The sequence below is a fragment of the Anser cygnoides genome, chromosome 5 (genome assembly GCF_040182565.1).
Source record: "Anser cygnoides isolate HZ-2024a breed goose chromosome 5, Taihu_goose_T2T_genome, whole genome shotgun sequence".
Classification (NCBI taxonomy): Eukaryota; Metazoa; Chordata; class Aves; order Anseriformes; family Anatidae; genus Anser; species Anser cygnoides.
This window is the reverse complement of record NC_089877.1, coordinates 42,337,535-42,354,301: the sequence shown is the minus strand read 5'-3', so window position 1 is coordinate 42,354,301 and position 16,767 is coordinate 42,337,535. Positions and strand designations below refer to the sequence as shown.

Genomic DNA, 16,767 nt, shown 5'->3' with positions numbered 1-16,767 from the left:
GCTCAGGCTTTGACACTTCATCTCCGTGGGTTTGTGTTCTCAACCTTCCAGAAACACAAGTCCATGTCCTATTTGTGAAAGCATCCGCTAAAAGAGCTCCCCATCATCCCTCCTCCTGCTCAGCCTGCGAGCACTCACAGGCATGAGGCGGGTGGGAGAGGCAGGGGGCTTTTCTGGGGACCTCAGGGTGGCCCAGTCCGAGGAGCCATGTGGCTGCACTCCCTGTGACACGCTCTCTCCTCTTTCCCCCCCTCTCTCAGACATGGATGAGTGTGAGACATTTGGCTCTGAGTTCTGCCGCAACGGACAGTGTCTGAACACGGTGCCGGGCTACAAGTGCTTCTGCCGTACGGGCTATTTCTACGACCCCAGCAGGCTCGAGTGCATTGGTAAGATGGCCTCAAAGAGCAGCGGGGCCACCACTGTGTGGAGGGACAGAGGAGCTGCTGCGCCCATAGCTGTCCCTGCAGGGCCGGGTCTGGCCAAGGGGCTCCCTGTGACCTTCCTGGGGATGGGAGAGGTGGCAGGCAGCGTTTTGGCAGGGAATGGACTCCGCTGCCCCTGCCTGCCAGCCTGAGACCGCTCTGTCCTTGCACATGGGCAGATCAGGACGAGTGCCAGAACGAAGTGTACTGCATCAACGGTGAGTGTCTGAACACGGACGGCTCCTATCACTGCTTCTGCAGCCTCCCGCTCGTGCTGGATGCCACTGGCAACCGCTGTGTGAACCTCTCCGGCAGGGCAGGTGAGCCCCAGCACCCCTTCACCCATCCCACCCGCAGCGGGGTCACCCCGAGAGGGTGCGGGAGGGAATGGAGCCGGGGCGTGTGGTTGTCCACCCAGAGCAAGGGAGTGGCACTCTGCTAGACGATTTCCACAGCATCCTTTGCTCATGTCGCTCGCAGATGCCCTGGAGGAGTATGAAATCCACCTGGACGTCTGCTGGCAGACTGTCTCTGACTACATCTGCCAAGACCTGCTGCACGGCGAGCAGACCACCTACACCGAGTGCTGCTGCCGCCTCGGCGAAGCCTGGGGCCAGAACTGCGCGCTCTGCCCCCACAGGTCCTCTGGTGAGCGGGGCAGCACGGGCAAGCATCCCCTGGCAGAGCCAGGGGGACATAGCTGCAGCCAGGGCTCCGCTTGTAGCAAACCTCATTGCCAAAACGAGCCCAAATGAGCGGGCTGCCCTTCCTCTCCAGGGCTGAGCTACACCAGTGGGGCAGGACGTACCTGCAAACTGGTTTGAAAAGGTCAAAGGTGTCTGAGGGGAGAGTTGCTCCGTGCATCATGCTGCTCCCTTCAGGTCTCACAAGGACCGGCCCTGATCACCCTTGTGAGAGGAGAGGTTCCCAGACCGGGATGGGAGCACACTGGGGATTTGGGTTCTCACTGCTCAAGGACTTGCTGGCCCCAGACAGGAGCTGGTCTCCTTCAAGACAGTCTCCCAGCAGCAAAATATGGAGCTGCAGCTCCACTGAGGCTTTCCTGGCCTGGTGTGGAAGCACCCTCTGCAGCCATGCCCCACCTCTCCTGAGCTCTGACCTTGCTTTTCTCTCACTCTTTGCAGCTGATTTTGCTTTCCTGTGTAGTGGGGCCAGTGAAGACAGTGACAGAGGGGCTGAGGTCCGAGAAAGACCTAGGTATGAGTACGGACCGGGCTTGGAAGACCCTCACTATGGCCTTACCAGCCCAGACATGGGCCCCTACTACAACTACCTGGAATCCGAATACGGCAACCCCGATGCGGGCTTCCCTCGGAGGGAACCCAGCAGCGAGTTTCGCGGCAGCCCTTTCCACCACGGCCCGGGGCGGCCCCCGCCCCGCTACCTGCCCAGCCAAACTGGTGAGTACTGGGAGACATGGAGAGCTGCCTTCTGGTCCAGCCCATGTCCACAGGGGCTGCCTGGCAGCTCCCAGCCCAGCAGGGATGCTCCAGGATTGCCGCAAGCTCTCCCCCCAGCTCTGCTCCTGGCTGCTCTCAGTTTGTCCCGGCCCCACCTCCACCATCCCACCACGTGCCTGATGTCCCCTCTGGCCGGTCGGGCGGTCACCCTGCTCTGACATCCCCTTGCCACCCTCCAGGTCTGTACGAGGGCTTCGAGGGACTGCAGGCTGAGGAGTGTGGCATCCTCAACGGCTGCGAGAACGGGCGCTGCGTACGCGTCCCAGAGGGCTACACCTGCGACTGCTTCGACGGCTTCCAGCTGGACATGACCCGCATGGCCTGCGTGGGTGAGTGGCTCCCCGTCCTGCTCCAGCTGGGGCGGCCCCGGCATCCCTTATCTGCTGCCGCTCTCTGCTGGTGCTGGCTGGGACGGTTGTTGGAGGCTTCCCCGCTCCGGCGGGTGCTTCGTGGCCTTGGAGCTGGGAAAGTCACCCCGGCATTGCAGCCTGCCTCTGCTCTGCCAACATCAGGGCACCTCGGGGCATCAGGGAACAGGGGGAGCAGCTGCTCACTGCCTTCTTCGGGTAACACCCCTGTGCCTCGTCAGCTGCTGCTGTACTTCTGCTTGCTTTCCTCTAAATCCACCCTGTCCTACAAGCCAAGGTCTCTAAAGCTTCTCTCATCATCTCTACATCCCCACAGCGTGTCTCCATCCTTTCCACAGCGCAGCTCCCCAGGCCAGCCCGAGGCACCCAACAGACCAGAAGAAGTCCCTCTCTTTCCTTGGGCAGGGCACTTACTCCAGCTCCCACCACCCTTACTGCACAACACGGTTGTGCAACTGCACACGGAGCCTGTGGCCTCTGCTTCCCCACAGGGCAGAGCAGCTGCCTAACCTATTGCTCCCACTTCTGCAGTTGTGCACGGTTTCCCTTTCCTGGGCTGCAGGGCTTTACACTCGTCTTTGGTGAACTTTGACTTCTCCAAAGGGCTTCTCTGCTGGACCAGAGGGAGCCTGAAGCCCCAGAGCACGTGCAGCCTGAGATCATGCACAGGTTTTGTGAGCACGGGGAGTTTTCCTTTGTCCACGCTGGTTGAATTGAATGGAGCAGGGGTCAGGATACATTTTAAATGGCTTTTATTTTAGCAGCCAACTGTTGCTAATTATCTTTTGGGTGCAGCTTGGTGACCCATTGTGCAATTGCCACACTTTCGTCTTGCCCATATTTTCTTGGTCTGGTTGAGCGTGTCATGTGAGAGCGTGTTGAAATCCTTACCCTGGCCAAGACATGTTATATCCACCGTTCCTCCCTTATCGGACAACCAGTTATCAGGTCAGTGAAGGGAAACAGATTGGCTTGACATAATCAGGCCTTAACAGATCTGCACCAACTATTTAACTACCCCGATATCCTCTGGGGGGAGGAGGGCAATGACCTAATCACTCAGAAACCTGCTCTGTTTAAGTGGATGGGGGTGAGTAGTCTTTAATTCTGGATTCCCCCCTCTCCGTCCTCGGAGCTAGTCACCAAATTTCCCCTTCCTCAGGTCCCTTAGACTTCCTTTATCCTCTCCCTCAGAGGGAACTGCTGACTTCCCAGTGCAGGAGCACTACGTATTTGAGGATGAGTTGCGGCAGACCTTTAGCAATACGGTTGTGACAGCTTTACCTAACTAATTGTTGAGCTCCTCCACCACGGTATTGCCTTTCCCTCCCACAGCCTGCCCCGTGCTCCTGCCCCCTCTTTTACATACTTGAAACGTCCGCACTGGCTCTGGTCACAACGAGCATTTTTCTGATGGCTGGAACAAAGCCCGTGGCAGCCGCGCCAGCCAGCTCGGCATTGTCTGGCTTTTGTTTCCTCCTCCGATAAGGACCAGGCCTACATTCCCCATTGTTTCCTGCTAATGTATTTATGGAGCCTTTTCTTGTTGCTTTTTCTGTCCTCGCCTCGCCAGCACTCATTTCACACTGGAGCTGTTATTTTTTCCCTGTCCGTTCCCCTGCATGAGCCATCACGTACCCGCATTACACTGCAAGCCTTTGGAGGGCTGCTGTGGCTGTGGGGTGCGGCTCGTCCTCGTCCCACAGCCCTGCCCGGTGTGGGACAGCCCCACGGCTCGGTGCACACTGCTAGTACCTCGCTGCTGCTGCTGGCCTTCGGGTGTCTCTGGCCACAAGCACTCGCTGTGCTAGGGGCTGCTCTGCCTGGCTGTGCTGCCAAATATCTCGGGCTTCTGAGCGAGCACATCCCGTCCGTACGGACGGTCTGGTCCTGGGGGTTGGCGCGATTCCCCCGTGCCTGCTCAGCCATTGCTTCAGTTGCCTTATTCCCCAGACTTTCGTCTCACATTTCCCCCTTGCTCTATTTCTTGTTCCTCCTGTGACTTACGCTTCCTCACACCACAGCTGCAGGTTTTGCTTCCAGCCTCCCCCTGTCAGACAGTCCCATCCAACCCAAGGTCTCTGGGGTGGCCGAGCTGTTCCTGCTCCTGGGCTCTGTCACTGCTGGGGCACTGCTGTCCCTTGGGAGGATGGACGAACTGAGCGGCTCTCCCAGCTCCCCCGCTCTCATCCCCTGGGTCTCGAAGTACCTGCTGAGCTGTGGGGATAAAGCTGGAGTTTGTGGTCAGGGGGCTCAGGCCTCCACCGTCCTCTCCGCAGCTTCAGGAAAGCTGCATTGAGCAGAGCTGCAGCAGCGCGGCTGCCCGCAGGGCTCCTGCACGAGCACTTTGGCACAGTTTGCAGGTTAATAAAACAAGCCCTTGTTTGTGCAGCGCGAGGTTCCTTTGTGTTCTGGTCCTGGAGGTGATAACTGGCCTCTCAGGGTCACCATCATCTGCCTCCCCAGCCTTGTCAGCCCAGGAAAGGGCATTTTCCAAGGCTGGAGGCGGCCTTTCTCCCAGATCTCGGGCTAGCACAACTTGTCAGTGGGAAGCTGCTGTGCTGCCTGGGGGATGACCGGCTGCTTAGCACAGGGAGCCCCGTGTTGGGGCTCCATCCTTTACTGGTGGTGCCAAATGTTGGGGATGTCACATGCAGGAGCTCTGCAGATGAGCTGATCAAAGTGGTGAGCCAAATGGGTAGGGTGCAGCCCAGCGTGATGGAAGCTGGGGGGGTCACGGTGGGCAGCCTGGAGGTGCTTGGGGGACACTGAGAAGCCGGAGGGGGCTGGCAGGGGCACAAGGAGATGCTGGGTCACGTCATGCCACTGCTTCACCCCCCCCCTTCTCCTCCTTGCAGACATCAACGAGTGCGACGAGGTGGGCGGCCCCGCGCCCCTGTGCCAGGGCGGCACCTGCGAGAACACGGAGGGCTCCTACCGCTGCCGCTGCTCGCCCGGCTATGTGGCCCTGGCCCAGCCCCACCACTGCGTGCCCCAGACAGCCCAGAGCCCGGCAGCAGCGTAGCTCTAGGGGAGCGGCGGTGGGGGTGCTCCCCTCCGGCAATGCTGCTCCGGGACCCGGCGGCGCGGAGAAGGGTCCCCGGGGCTGTGGCTGCTTCCGAGCCCTTCGCCCCTTCCCCTCCAAAGCGCACAACTCCCTTGCCACCTTTCTCCTGGCTGCGCCCGCCAGGGCTGAGCTCCCAGCCTCTGTACCCCCATCCTCACCGCCAGCCCCTGCTTCTGCCACAGCAGAGCCCTCCCCGGCCTGCCCCCCCCCCTGCACCCACCACCGTGCCACGCACCGCGGGGGCTCGCAGGACGCCTTCCCCAGCCACGCAGCCCCAGCTCCTCCCCGCACCCCGCAGAGACTGGGTTCGCCTCCCCACGGCGAGCATCACTGCTGCACTGAGCTAGCGGCGAGCCTCCCCCGCGCCACGGGTCCTGCCCCCGGGGCCCAGCCTTGGGGAGGACAGCCCCGGCTCCCCAGAGCTGCTGCCCAGCCTCACGACGTGGTGGAGAGGCTGGGGGACCCCGCGGCCGGCTCGCCCTACGGCTGTCCCAGGCGCATCCCCACCCCTGCATTGCGCCTTCGTGCCCGTGCTGGCTGGGGGTGAGTGGGCGGGGAGGGGGGGGCGGTTCCAGCTTCGTTTCTGTAAAGTTGATGGTGACTTTTTTTTTTTTTTTTAACCGAGTCTGCTGGAAACTTCTCTCATGTTGTTAAATAAAACATTTATTTTGGGCCCTGTGGCTCAAGACACTGGGGCTGGGTCAGAATTGTGCTTGTCTTCCCTCTGCCAAGGGATACCAGCTCACTCCTGGCCGAGCAGAGAGCCTTGCCAGGCCAAACGCTCGCTTATCTGCCGCAGCCCAGCACCAGCTGCAGGAGCCAACTCCAACCCCCGGGGGCTGCGCGGATTTGGCCGCTCACACCCACCTCCTTCCCACACAAAGGAGCTCGCAGGGCAAGCACTAACGCTCCTGCAGCTGGCAAGAGCCCTCGAGCAGCTCGGGGAGCTAGCTGCTTTCCCTACCCCCGATCCCACGTTAGGAACGCTTTTTCCCCACACCGCATCGAGCAAAGCCACGTCCCGCACAGCCACCTCCTTCGGAAGCCTTTGCACGGCTCCAGGCCAGTGCAGGAGCAGCAGGGCAGGAGCCCAGACGCTGCCAGCTGGGTGCTCCAGCAGTCAGCAGCGGTGCACGGCTGCTCACAGGTCACCCTTAAGGCCAGCACACCTCCACCCGGGCCTTCAGCCAAGAAGTATGACCAGACCAGTCCCAGCTTCAAGCTGCCCAGCCACTCTGCGTGTCCTCCAGCCCTCCACCTACAGAAGACAACGCACGCCGTTTTTCTTTAGCCTTTATTAAAAGGAAAGTTATAAAAAGAGGTTCAGGAGCTCCCAGCAGCTCCTGGTTAGCTGATAGTGCAAACCAGTGGTTAGAGAAAGAATCATCCCTGCAGACACTGAATGCCATTTGGCGTTGCATCCACAAAAAGTAAGTTTTCCCAGCCACAGTCCTGCCGGCCCAGCAGCCCAGGACAGACTGCGCTGCCAGCTCAGGAAAAGCCTCCTCTTCTTCCCTCTCCTTCAGCTGTAAGGGTGGAAAACACAGGTCCCAGGAGCATCCCGGTCACAGTGGAGCAGGAAAAGCGCAGGAGGGTGGATGTAGCCAGCATTCTACAAGAGGCACTGAAGGATTACCAGGTAGCAGCTCAGACATTAGCCAGGTTCATTGCAGAGAAACCTCTTTGTGAGGACAGACAGCTCTGTTTCAAACTACTGAAGTGCCTCCACAGAGAACCTGGAGGACAATGCCCTAATGCTCAGTCTCTCTTACTGACAGCAGCAGACACTGCTCCCCCTTGAGCTGCTGTGAGAACACACCAGAGGGCTCTTAGAGGAGTCAGAGCCCTCTGCCCACAGCTGACCTTGCAGGAACACAGTACTAGCTGCTCAGAGGCTGCAGAGCTCTGAAGGAAGCAGTAAGAAATACTTATATAAAAGAATTTGGCCTGTGTTGTCTTCTCTCTGTTTCTCCCCTCCCCAAGCCCTACGAATGGCAGGGCTCTTCAGCTGGTGATCTGCACCGGTATCTTCCAGCAGAACAACATCTGGTCCTGGTCGTCCACCAGCTCCCACTTCACAATCAGTTTAATCTGAAAGAGAGGAGAGAGAACAGGGAAGTGAGAGTGTTTAGAAGACAGCGAGGCAAGGACAGAGGGCAGTTTCAATCATCTGTTCAGCAAGGAAGTCCCAATAGCTCTGTGGAAAGAGGACAGAGCTGGGGCACTGCCCCAGCCACATTAAGTAGGCCACGCACGGTGACTCCTGCAGTACCTTACACAGAAGGAGGGTTCTGCTGTGTGACACAAGAGACTTCCGCACACTGCACTGAGAACCACACTCTGAATAAGCAGAGTGGAAACAACCTGCGGCATCCCAACTGAACTGCATCCTGGAGCTGAACACCCCAAATCTGAGAGCATTTGGCTGAGAGCAGCAGGCTCTGCGGGGAGGCTACGTATGAAACCAGCACTCAAGAGACAGACACTTGGGCAGCTGACGCCACTTCTCAGCAGCTGGAGCTAAGCTGCTTCCTCTGCTGGATCTGTCCCAAAACAAGAACTAGAGACAGAAGCATGCTCATAGCAGAAGTGACACTAGGTGGCCTGAAGACTCTTGTAACCTGTTCCCTACTACCGGAGGACAAGGCATCCCTCTTTAGAGGCGGGTTGTGGGACTGCCCCAGGACAACAGTAGCTATGAGGAACAGACTGGGTTCCTGCTTACTTACACTAGGGTACTCGCTCTTCACAGGGAGCTTATTCAGGTAGCTGTAGGAATGGCCCTTCTGAATGGGGCACTGGATCCCAGACTTGCATCCGTCAGGCTCAGGGATGGGAAATGGTATGTCCACGTGCAGCATCTCGCCGTACACCTTTGCTTTGCTGCCCTGGCTCTCGATCTCTGCAGGACACAGAAAAGCATGAGTGTGGCACCAGAGCAGGGAAACGCATTTCTGTGTTACGGCCTCCCCTAGGACGGCCTTGCCTAGGGGCCACAGAGAACACACTAAGCAGTGCTCTTGCTCCTCAGCTACGTCTCCCCACCCAGGGCCCCTCTCCAGCCATCCCAGGCACCCTTCCCTGTTCTCCTCCAACACCGGGACGCAGACACAAAGGTTTTCACCCCCCTCTCTGCCCACCCCGGTGACCCCACAGGGCGGCACAGAGCCACCCACCCACCGCCACCCCGTTCTTACTGCTGGAGAAGGTGACGTTGATGCTGTAGGACGTCCCCTTGACGAGCTGGCAGGGCTGCGTGGGACAGGGGCTCACGTTCACCTCTTGGATGCTTCCATCTTTGGAACCTGCAAGGACGAGCAAGGGCCCACGGTCGCACGGCCCCTCCGGCGGGCAGCACCCGCTCCCCAGGGGGTCGGGGCCGGGCACCCCCCGTCCCCCGCGGGCACGGCGCCCCGCGGCACCCTGCTCTGCCCCCGGAGCACGGCCCCGGGCCGCAGGCGGGCCCCGCGGCGCCTCCCCGGGCTCCCGGCGGAGCGGGGCCCGGCCTCACCGCAGTCCACGAAGCGGAGGGGCTCGGCCAGGGCGGCGGCGGCGAGCGCCAGCAGCAGGGCGAGCGGCGGCGGCACCATGGCGGCGGCGGGACCGGGACCGGGACCGGGACGGGGACGGGGAGCGGCGGCGGCGTCACATGAGCGCGGCGGGGCCGCCCCGGCCCGCCCCGGCCCTCGGCTGGGCCCGCCCCGGCTCACGGCGCCGCCACGGGACGGGGCCGGCCGGGGGCGGGACGGGAGGAGGCTGAGGGGTGGGGGCCTCGGGGAGTTGGGGCCGGAGGGGGGGGCGTGAGGCCTGTTGCCCAAAGTCCTGAAGCGCCGCGGGCTGCCAGCTTTGGGCCGCGGGTGCTGACACAAAGCAGAGGTTTGAAACGCCTCGGAAAGCGTTTGGCCCAAGCTGCAGCTTTTCCCCAGCTCGCCTTGCAGCAAGCTCCGCTGGGCCGCGTCCAGAAGAGCGGACACGGGCACCTGAACGCTGCTTTGGGGTTTGGTGGGAGCGTGGCACGAAGCAGCACCGGCACAGCCACCCCCCTCCAGACCCGTGTCCCACCGCCTGCCTACGCGGCGGCAGCGCTGCCGAGTGACTCGGAGGTGAAATCCCCCACACCTCGTGCAGGTTTTCCACAAGGTGTGTCAGAGGAGAAACCCCCTTAGCAGAATGGAGTGGGACTGGTTGTAGTGAGTATCTCTGCTGAGTCATTTAGCTCTTCAGAAGTAAAACGAAACGAAACGGCACCCCTTCTTTCTGAAAGGAGAGCAGGACTTATGTGCGTGTGTGTGGAGAAGTTCTGAATAAGCATTCATTTTGTAGAGGACACGAGCAAGCAGAGCAGAAAGCCCAAAAGGCCCTGCTCAGATTAAGTTGTGTATTTAACTCCACCTGGCACACTTCCTAACTGACCCACAGAGTCCTTCTGCATGGGAACTCGTGCCCTTCGGAGGCTTTCCTTCTCTCCACCTCCAGGTCCCGCAGATGGAAACAAAGCCGCTTATCTGGCTGCCAGGAACAGGAGTGCAATCAGTTCAGAGCAACACCATATAAACTACGCTAACACATGCACAGGATAAGGAGTGTCATGCTTGGGAACAAATTCCACGATACATTAAATCAGGATTCCTTCCTGTGAAACTGCTCACCAGATGTCTTTGCTTCACAGACGCAGCAGTAGCAGCAGCAGAGACTGCGTACGGTTCTAGTTCAAATCTACATGCATTTCAAGGGCTTTGAACTAAAAATCATTGAATCTAGGATCAGAATTAACACGTCTCTCCCTCCCCAGCACTGGATTAATGAAAAACCGAAGAAGTTTAAATTTATAACAGTACAGACAAGGCCTTTACACAAGAAAGAAGCAGCTCCTGGCCCGTTCTTTTAGCACATATCACATGTAACCATCACGCCGGTTTTGCAGGAACAGCACTAAAGCTCAGATTCCGCAGGGCAACATAATCAGCACAAGCCTAACAGAACTTGCTTTCAGGCACATGGCCCTTTCGACATCTGATATATCACGCAGGTCTCCAGGTCATGACGGAGCCCACCATTTCACCAAAATACTTCAGAAAGACTCAATTCAGCAGCAGGCTGGTCTCGTTATTCTGCAGACAGGCAGGCAGCAGAACTCCCCCCAGATTACCGCCATCACGCGGAGCTTGTGGTAAGGCGCAGAAACTCTGGGAGAAAAAGAAAGTTAACAGACAAATTCTTCCCAGCAAGACTGATACTCGAGCTCTTCGCTCAGGAAATCCAACCAACTCTATTACATGGGGAAAAAGTCTAAGGTTCCACTTTATGAGCTAGCTACACCCAGTGAATGTAAATTCCTGTAACAGCACTGTGCTTGCAACCCAGTAAACAGATACACCTGCAGGCACTATAGCAGCAGTGAATGCAGAAGTCGTATTCTCAAGAAAATACATATACAGGGACTAATCAATTTCTGCTGCTCTTTTAGCCAGAACATGCTCCTTTTGCTGTAGATCATCAAAATTCAGACCCAAATGTGTCACGAGCCACTCTTGCATTCAACAGCCATGTCAGAGGTTTTAGCATCAGCTGTTTCTGAATCACTGAAACACGCTCAGTTTTCCACTGAAACAAGTACAGGATGCCTTAAACATACACGTTGTAGAGGAGATGAGAGCACAATAGCTGTAGAATTCAACTCACAGTCAGACCTGTTCAATACAGCATGCTTAAAGAGAGCTAAAGGAATTCCCCAAACCTAGGGGCCGCAGACCTGAATAAAGAGGGGAAAACAAAGTATGATCAAACCTAAAAACAGATTACATCAAGCTATCAGCAACCACAAAACCAACAAAGTCACAGCCTAGGAAGGAATAAAATGTAGGCTGTAACTCTGGATGAGAGAAAAACACCCCCTTGCCGCATAGCTGGCAGAAAGAAAAAGTAATTACTGATAATAAAAAGGTGCAAAGAAATAGCTGTTCTCCTTAGTTACACAGACCTCTACCAGCCACTCAGAATGTTTGATCCCAGCACCTGAATCAATCATCAGAGTAGTGGATTGTTAATTAGACTAAATTAACTCTGACTGAGGCCAGCTCAACTCTCCCTCATTTTCTCAGCCTGCAATAACAGTCTGACCAACATCCAGAAATGCCTCGAAGATACTCGTCACATTTCTGACACTCAACGCTGGTAAAACCAAAAGCAGCTAGAAAGTAAGAGTGTCTATTTTGGGGGCTATATCAAATCCCCAAAAGGTGTTTGCAGGCACAGCATGGGGCCATGCAACACCAGCGATAGTCCAGTACACCCTGCAGAAGAAAAGCCAGTACAGTGTGGGAAGCAGGCACCATCCTTCCCCCTTTTCTCCCAAGAGTTCTTGATTTACTCTTCCACAGGTCATCCGCTTTTGGGAGACCACATTGATAATAACTCAAGAAACACCCCCAATGTTTTTAAAAGCATCAAGTGTTCCATTCTGACTGATCTGAGGATTCATCAACTGTTTGCAGATAACTGGATTAATACCAGCTCCTCTGGGCCCCTGCCTGTGATGCTTTCATGGTTTTATCAGAACATCATTAGAGTTAACCTCAGACCGAGAAAAAGTAAACAGTCCAAACCAGTCTTTATTTACATGTTCAGGGTGGTATAAATAAGCAAAAGCACGTGGTTGCATTACTTTAAAGCACTGGCCCCTCTCAGCCTGGCAGACACATTCACCACTAAACTGTGGGAGTGAGGCTTTTAGGATTTATATACATGAGACTTAACTACATGTTTACTACTGCAGTCACTTTACCACGCACTTGATTTCTATGCATATGCCAAAGAAAATACTTCTACTTCCAGGAGACTGTAAGTCTCTGCGTGGAACTGCCAACTCCACGCTTAATGGACAATAACTTTGTCAAGCAGATCTCATTTTGGATTTAAGCACTTCCTTTGCCGCTGCTGGGCTGTGGGGAGGTCAGGCTGTTCTAGACATTGCCTTTTTCCGAGCAAGACGTGTGAGAGAACTAACAGTCACCAAGTCCTGAGGTGCACTGAGTTTAAAGGATTCCCTCCTGCTGGGATGACTGGTTTTCCTCTGTCATGCCACTGTATGACTCTCCACAAACATCACCAGGGGTAGGGGAACGAGATTGCGGCCTGGAATTCCTCCAGCAGAAGCATGTGAGGAAGAATGAGATAAAGACTCCTTTAACCATGAGCACATCTTTGAGGAACAGGCCAGACTACTGTCACATGTCAAATGGTTGGGCTTAAGAGAGAAAAATTAAGTAGGGCTGCTCAGCTTAGGGCTGCCAGACAAGTTCAGGACTCAGGTGAGACAAGATGATTTGCAGTGCTCTTGGTACAAGTTTTTTAAGAGGAAAATATCTTCAACAAAATACATGTAGCCTCTTATTAAGCTTGAGTTCCTTGCTCTGACTGTGAAGAGTTAATTGAAGAGCCATTAAACACCTACACAAGTTAAAATAAGAGGCAGTAGATATGAGCAGAGGGGGCCTGGGAGATGAGAAGTGCTGGTACTAACGCAGGCTCCATGCTCCAAAGAGGAGGTGAAACCATGGAGATTGCATCTGGGAACTGCGCCTTAGATGCCCATAGCTGAGATGAACGCTCGGATCTGCACAATCCTGTTGGATCCTGTTCTCACAGAAGAGACGCGAGGAGCAAGAGGGGAGGACTAGGTGGAATTGCAGAGGCATGCATACAGCTGAGCACGCATATGTCTGTGTTTGCCATACCCAGTCATAAATGCTGATCTAAAGGAAAACAGACCTCTACAGGGACTGCTGAGTTTACTTAGATATTCTCACCTGATAAAAGAAAGCAAAACAGAAAAGCCAGTATCACGAAAAATCCTAAAAAATCCTTGAGACCAGGCCCTGAGTTTATTCTTCTGTTTGCGTAATTCCCCCTACAATGGCATCTTGATCCCTATCAGGGTCTCTGGGTACTACTCAATGTAAATAACCCTCACAGCTAATTCCAGTGCAAACACGCTCTGTCGAGAAGCGCTGCGTTATTTGCCAACTTATTTTTCTTTTGTGAGCTTTACTGCTTTCGAAAGCAAAACCCTTTCAAGGACGGGCACAAGTTCCGCGCTGACGGGCTCAGCCTATTCCCAAACCCGAGACCGTGCTGACACAGCCACATCAAAACGGCCCCTACGCGGGAGTCCCCCGCCGCCTGGGGCAGGCAGGGGGCAGGAAACCCGTGGCAAAGGACAGACACCTCCTGACAGGGTCAGGGCGGCCCCTCACGGCCGCCATCACCCCCCCCAGCCTAGCAGCGCTCCCTCCCCGTCCCTTCCGCCGCGCTGGGCGCCATGGCGGCCCCGCGGCGGAAATGGCGGGCGGGGCGCGGGGCGGGCGGGAGGAGGAGGCAAGATGGCGGCGCCGGGGGCGCTGAGGCGCTGCTGGCGGCTGGCGCTGGGCGGCCGGGCCAGGTACCGGCACCGCGGTGGCGGCGGGGCGCGGGGCGTGGAGCGTCGCTGCCCGGTGGCAGGGGCCGGCGCTAAGGCATGCCCTTTTCTTCCCGAGGCAGCTGGCGACCCGCTCCGCCGCTCCGAGGGCGAGCGCTGCGCTGGGCATCGTCCTCCTCGCAGCCGGGCCCGACGGAGAGCGACCCCAGCGAGGGGCAGGTGTACCTCAGCGAGAGCTGCGTGAAGGTAGCGCCCCGGCACGGGTTGCCGAAGCGCCCGGCCTGCCCTGGGCACGGTTGGAGTGCTCGCCGGGTTGTTTTGATCCTCTGTCGCGGTTGTTTTCGTTTGTTTGCGTTTTGCAGAGGCTGCTGGAGATCGCGGAAGGCTCGGAGTTCCTCAGGCTGCAGGTGGAAGGAGGAGGTTGCTCCGGGTTCCAGTACAAGTTCTCCCTGGACACAGTTGTCAATCCTGATGACAGGCAAGGACAAAAGGGTGTAGTGGTGGTCAGGCGTGACTGTGCTTTGCAGAGGTGACAAGAAAGGTGTGTGTGAAGTAATACCTTGAACTGAAGGAACAAAGCTTGTAAATTAAGGAAAGTGCTCAGACTGTGCTTCTCTGTCAGGTCTGCGGCACAATTAATGCTTAAATATGTTGCTTTTTCTGCAGGGTGTTTGAACAAGGTGGTGCCCGTGTGGTCGTGGATGTGGACAGCCTGGCCTTTGTGAAAGGCTCCATGGTGGACTTCAGCCAGGAGCTGATTCGCAGCTCCTTCCAGGTGGTGAGCAATCCCCAGGCAGAGAAGGGGTGCTCCTGTGGGACTTCCTTCTCTGTCAAATTCTGACGGGACTTCTCGTGGATGAACACTGTCTGCAGGCGTTTTCTGGCAGCCTCCAGAGGGTTTTTGCTTGTTCTTTTCCCAGCTGTTCCTTCTCATCTCCCTTACTCTGTAATATAGCAGTTACAGATGACTCCAGCTGTGTGTGTGTGCCTGAACTGAGCCTGTCTCCAAGACTTGTTGGCCTCCCCTTTAGAAACATGAGGTAGCCATGAGCCCGCACAAAGGAGCATCTTCAGGAGCATCTTCAACACCTTGTGAACCACCTGCCAGGTGGTGCTGACCTGCCTGTCTTATCCTGAATGTGGAACCACTCAGCTCTGCCAAGAGATGGCTGTATGCATGTGTGTTTATTGAAAGTTCTTACCAAAAAAAAAAAAAGCATTTGAGATTGTTTGGTATTACTTGTGCATTTCTAGTGGGTAGAATCTGGATTTGTTCCAGCATCTGCTGCTTATTCATTGTTTTGCAGCTGAATTGGACTGACACCTACCAGTGTTGCTGGTTGTCCGCTCTCCGACATTCAGTGGGCTTTTGCAGACACTTTTCTTTTGCCCAGCACAGCAGACTTGTCTCAGTCCCAGGAACCTACAGTGGTGCTGTCAGTCCCTAGGACTGAAGTTTTGCCTTGTTCAGAGTAAGTGACACTAAAAGATTGAGGTGGCAAGAGTTAATAGCTTATTTCTTTTATTAAAAAAGAAAAGAAAAAAGGTGGTGTGTGTGTATAAATGAAATACGTAGCCCTCCATCCCTCAGTGCTATTTTAGGCTGTTCATAAACCTGACTTGGAATTTTAGGTCATACAAACTCTAAGGTGTCATAGTGGGTCCACTGCCTTCTCAGCAGGAAGGGCAGTTTAGGTGATACAGGCAGAGGAGGTTCTTGAGTATTGTTTAAGGGTCCTCAAGTCATTTTGACTAAGTTGTCTGAGAAAAACTTGCTTCACCATTAAATCTGTCTGCCTTGTCTGCCTGGTCTTATGAAAGAATGACATAGCTCCTTTCCTTTATGAAACCCCAATAAAAAATGGGAAATCTAGAGGTTTCCAGAATAACATCCTTTTGATTACTTGTTTTCTGTAGCTTTTTATCTGCCACTAGATGTCTTTTAAATCACGGTGATTCATCTGCTTCTGTGTGAAAGGAGAGATAGAGAAACTATTTTTGTTCCCTCTCTTATGTTTTATCTGATCAGAACCAAATTGTCAACGACTTGATTCTTTCACGTGAGTCAGGGAGCACTGCGTGACTTTGGTTTCAAGGAAGCTGTTTGTGGCAAGCCATGAACTTTTTGAGACTGCCACAGGTATTTTTGTGGTTGTTATTGAGCTTAACAGATTCCTTCCTAAGCTAGTCAGCAGTGCGTACATATGCTGCACGTCTGCCTACTGATTTCTAGTGCTCAGTTTATAGCCAGACAGTGTTAGCTTCATCTGTAGGTGTTACTGGAGTTCATTTGTGATCCGCTGCAGCTTTGTCATTTCAATGCAGTTGGGCAGCAGTTCCTTTGGTCTGGCCTTTTTGACTTCTGTTTCTTGAAGTCAACAAGACTATGTTCTGTGTAGTTGTATCCCTATCAGAGAGAGCTGGATGTAGCACTGTCCCGTTTGTAATAGGGAGTAAAAAGATGTGATTAGAAGACTTGTCTAAACCCCTGCAGGATGTCTGGGCCCTACCCTCAAGCTCCCAAGTCTTGAATGGGATGTTTGCCTGAAAGGGCTTTGAAAGAACCTATAAGACCTAAAGGCTTCTGTACGTAGAATACATTAAATAAACTTAATTTCTTTCAGGTGGGGTAACTGAGCAATGAAAGATGGCAGGAGGCATTGCTTTCTGAACCTGAGAGTACATAATCTAGTTCTTGATCCATTTCATACAATTTGACCTTGGTCAAGTATCTTTTGGCATTTTTATTGTGGGAAACGTAAGTGCAGGAGTACTGAAGGGAAGGAAGCAAACCAGGAACTAGCAAGTTTTGTTGTTTTTTTTTTCCTAAATGAAAACCTGTCTTTAGCTCCTGTGTCTTGGGTTATTGTTCTTATAAAATGTGAATGTGCTGTCTGATGGACCTAACCAGGTGCCACTTGCCTTTACTCACTCCCGCTGCTGAAGTAAATCAAACAAATGTTGTCCACATGGGGTGCCACCACTTTCGGGTAACTTGCCACCTCCTCCC

General features: G+C 54.9%; 3 protein-coding genes across 4 annotated transcripts in view; 2 read left to right on the top strand and 1 right to left on the bottom strand.

Annotated features, from left to right (window-relative positions):
- Positions 1 to 6,048, top strand: part of LTBP2 (latent transforming growth factor beta binding protein 2) — a 64,816-nt gene extending 58,768 nt beyond the window's left edge. For both annotated transcript variants that reach the window (XM_066998109.1, XM_066998108.1), the window contains exons 30-35: positions 261 to 389; positions 605 to 745; positions 906 to 1,073; positions 1,571 to 1,846; positions 2,086 to 2,235; positions 5,133 to 6,048. In XM_066998109.1, coding sequence (XP_066854210.1) covers positions 261 to 389; positions 605 to 745; positions 906 to 1,073; positions 1,571 to 1,846; positions 2,086 to 2,235; positions 5,133 to 5,299 — 1,031 coding nt within the window. In that variant the 3' untranslated portion in view covers positions 5,300 to 6,048. The remainder of the gene's footprint in view (positions 1 to 260; positions 390 to 604; positions 746 to 905; positions 1,074 to 1,570; positions 1,847 to 2,085; positions 2,236 to 5,132) is intronic.
- A 570-nt stretch (positions 6,049 to 6,618) lies between these two features.
- On the bottom strand, positions 6,619 to 9,025 carry NPC2 (NPC intracellular cholesterol transporter 2). Its single transcript, XM_048059693.2, has 4 exons — positions 8,853 to 9,025; positions 8,539 to 8,646; positions 8,071 to 8,243; positions 6,619 to 7,432 (listed from the first exon to the last, which is right to left on the bottom strand). The coding sequence occupies exons 1-4, from the start codon at positions 8,929 to 8,931 to the stop codon at positions 7,346 to 7,348; spliced, it is 447 nt and encodes a 148-aa protein (XP_047915650.2). The 5' UTR covers positions 8,932 to 9,025; the 3' UTR covers positions 6,619 to 7,345.
- Positions 9,026 to 13,621: 4,596 nt separating this feature from the next.
- On the top strand, positions 13,622 to 15,648 carry ISCA2 (iron-sulfur cluster assembly 2). The gene is made up of 4 exons (XM_048059825.2): positions 13,622 to 13,781; positions 13,880 to 14,003; positions 14,120 to 14,235; positions 14,424 to 15,648. Exons 1-4 carry the CDS (start codon positions 13,723 to 13,725, stop codon positions 14,596 to 14,598), a joined length of 474 nt encoding a protein of 157 aa, XP_047915782.1. The 5' UTR covers positions 13,622 to 13,722; the 3' UTR covers positions 14,599 to 15,648.
- The last annotated feature ends 1,119 nt before the right edge of the window (positions 15,649 to 16,767 follow it).

What these genes read in the sequence shown, in the direction of transcription:
- NPC2 (XM_048059693.2), bottom strand. Translation starts at nt 8,931, where the DNA reads ATGGTGCCGCCGCCGCTCGCCCTGCTGCTGGCGCTCGCCGCCGCCGCC. An exon ending in CCTCCGCTTCGTGGACTGCG is followed by an intron (nt 8,647 to 8,852) that starts GTGAGGCCGGGC and finishes TCGTCCTTGCAG; the next exon opens with GTTCCAAAGATGGAAGCATC. An exon ending in TGAAGAGCGAGTACCCTAGT is followed by an intron (nt 7,433 to 8,070) that starts GTAAGTAAGCAG and finishes CCTCTCTTTCAG; the next exon opens with ATTAAACTGATTGTGAAGTG.
- ISCA2 (XM_048059825.2), top strand. Translation starts at nt 13,723, where the DNA reads ATGGCGGCGCCGGGGGCGCTGAGGCGCTGCTGGCGGCTGGCGCTGGGC. An exon ending in GCGCTGGGCGGCCGGGCCAG is followed by an intron (nt 13,782 to 13,879) that starts GTACCGGCACCG and finishes TTCCCGAGGCAG; the next exon opens with CTGGCGACCCGCTCCGCCGC. An exon ending in TCAGCGAGAGCTGCGTGAAG is followed by an intron (nt 14,004 to 14,119) that starts GTAGCGCCCCGG and finishes TGCGTTTTGCAG; the next exon opens with AGGCTGCTGGAGATCGCGGA.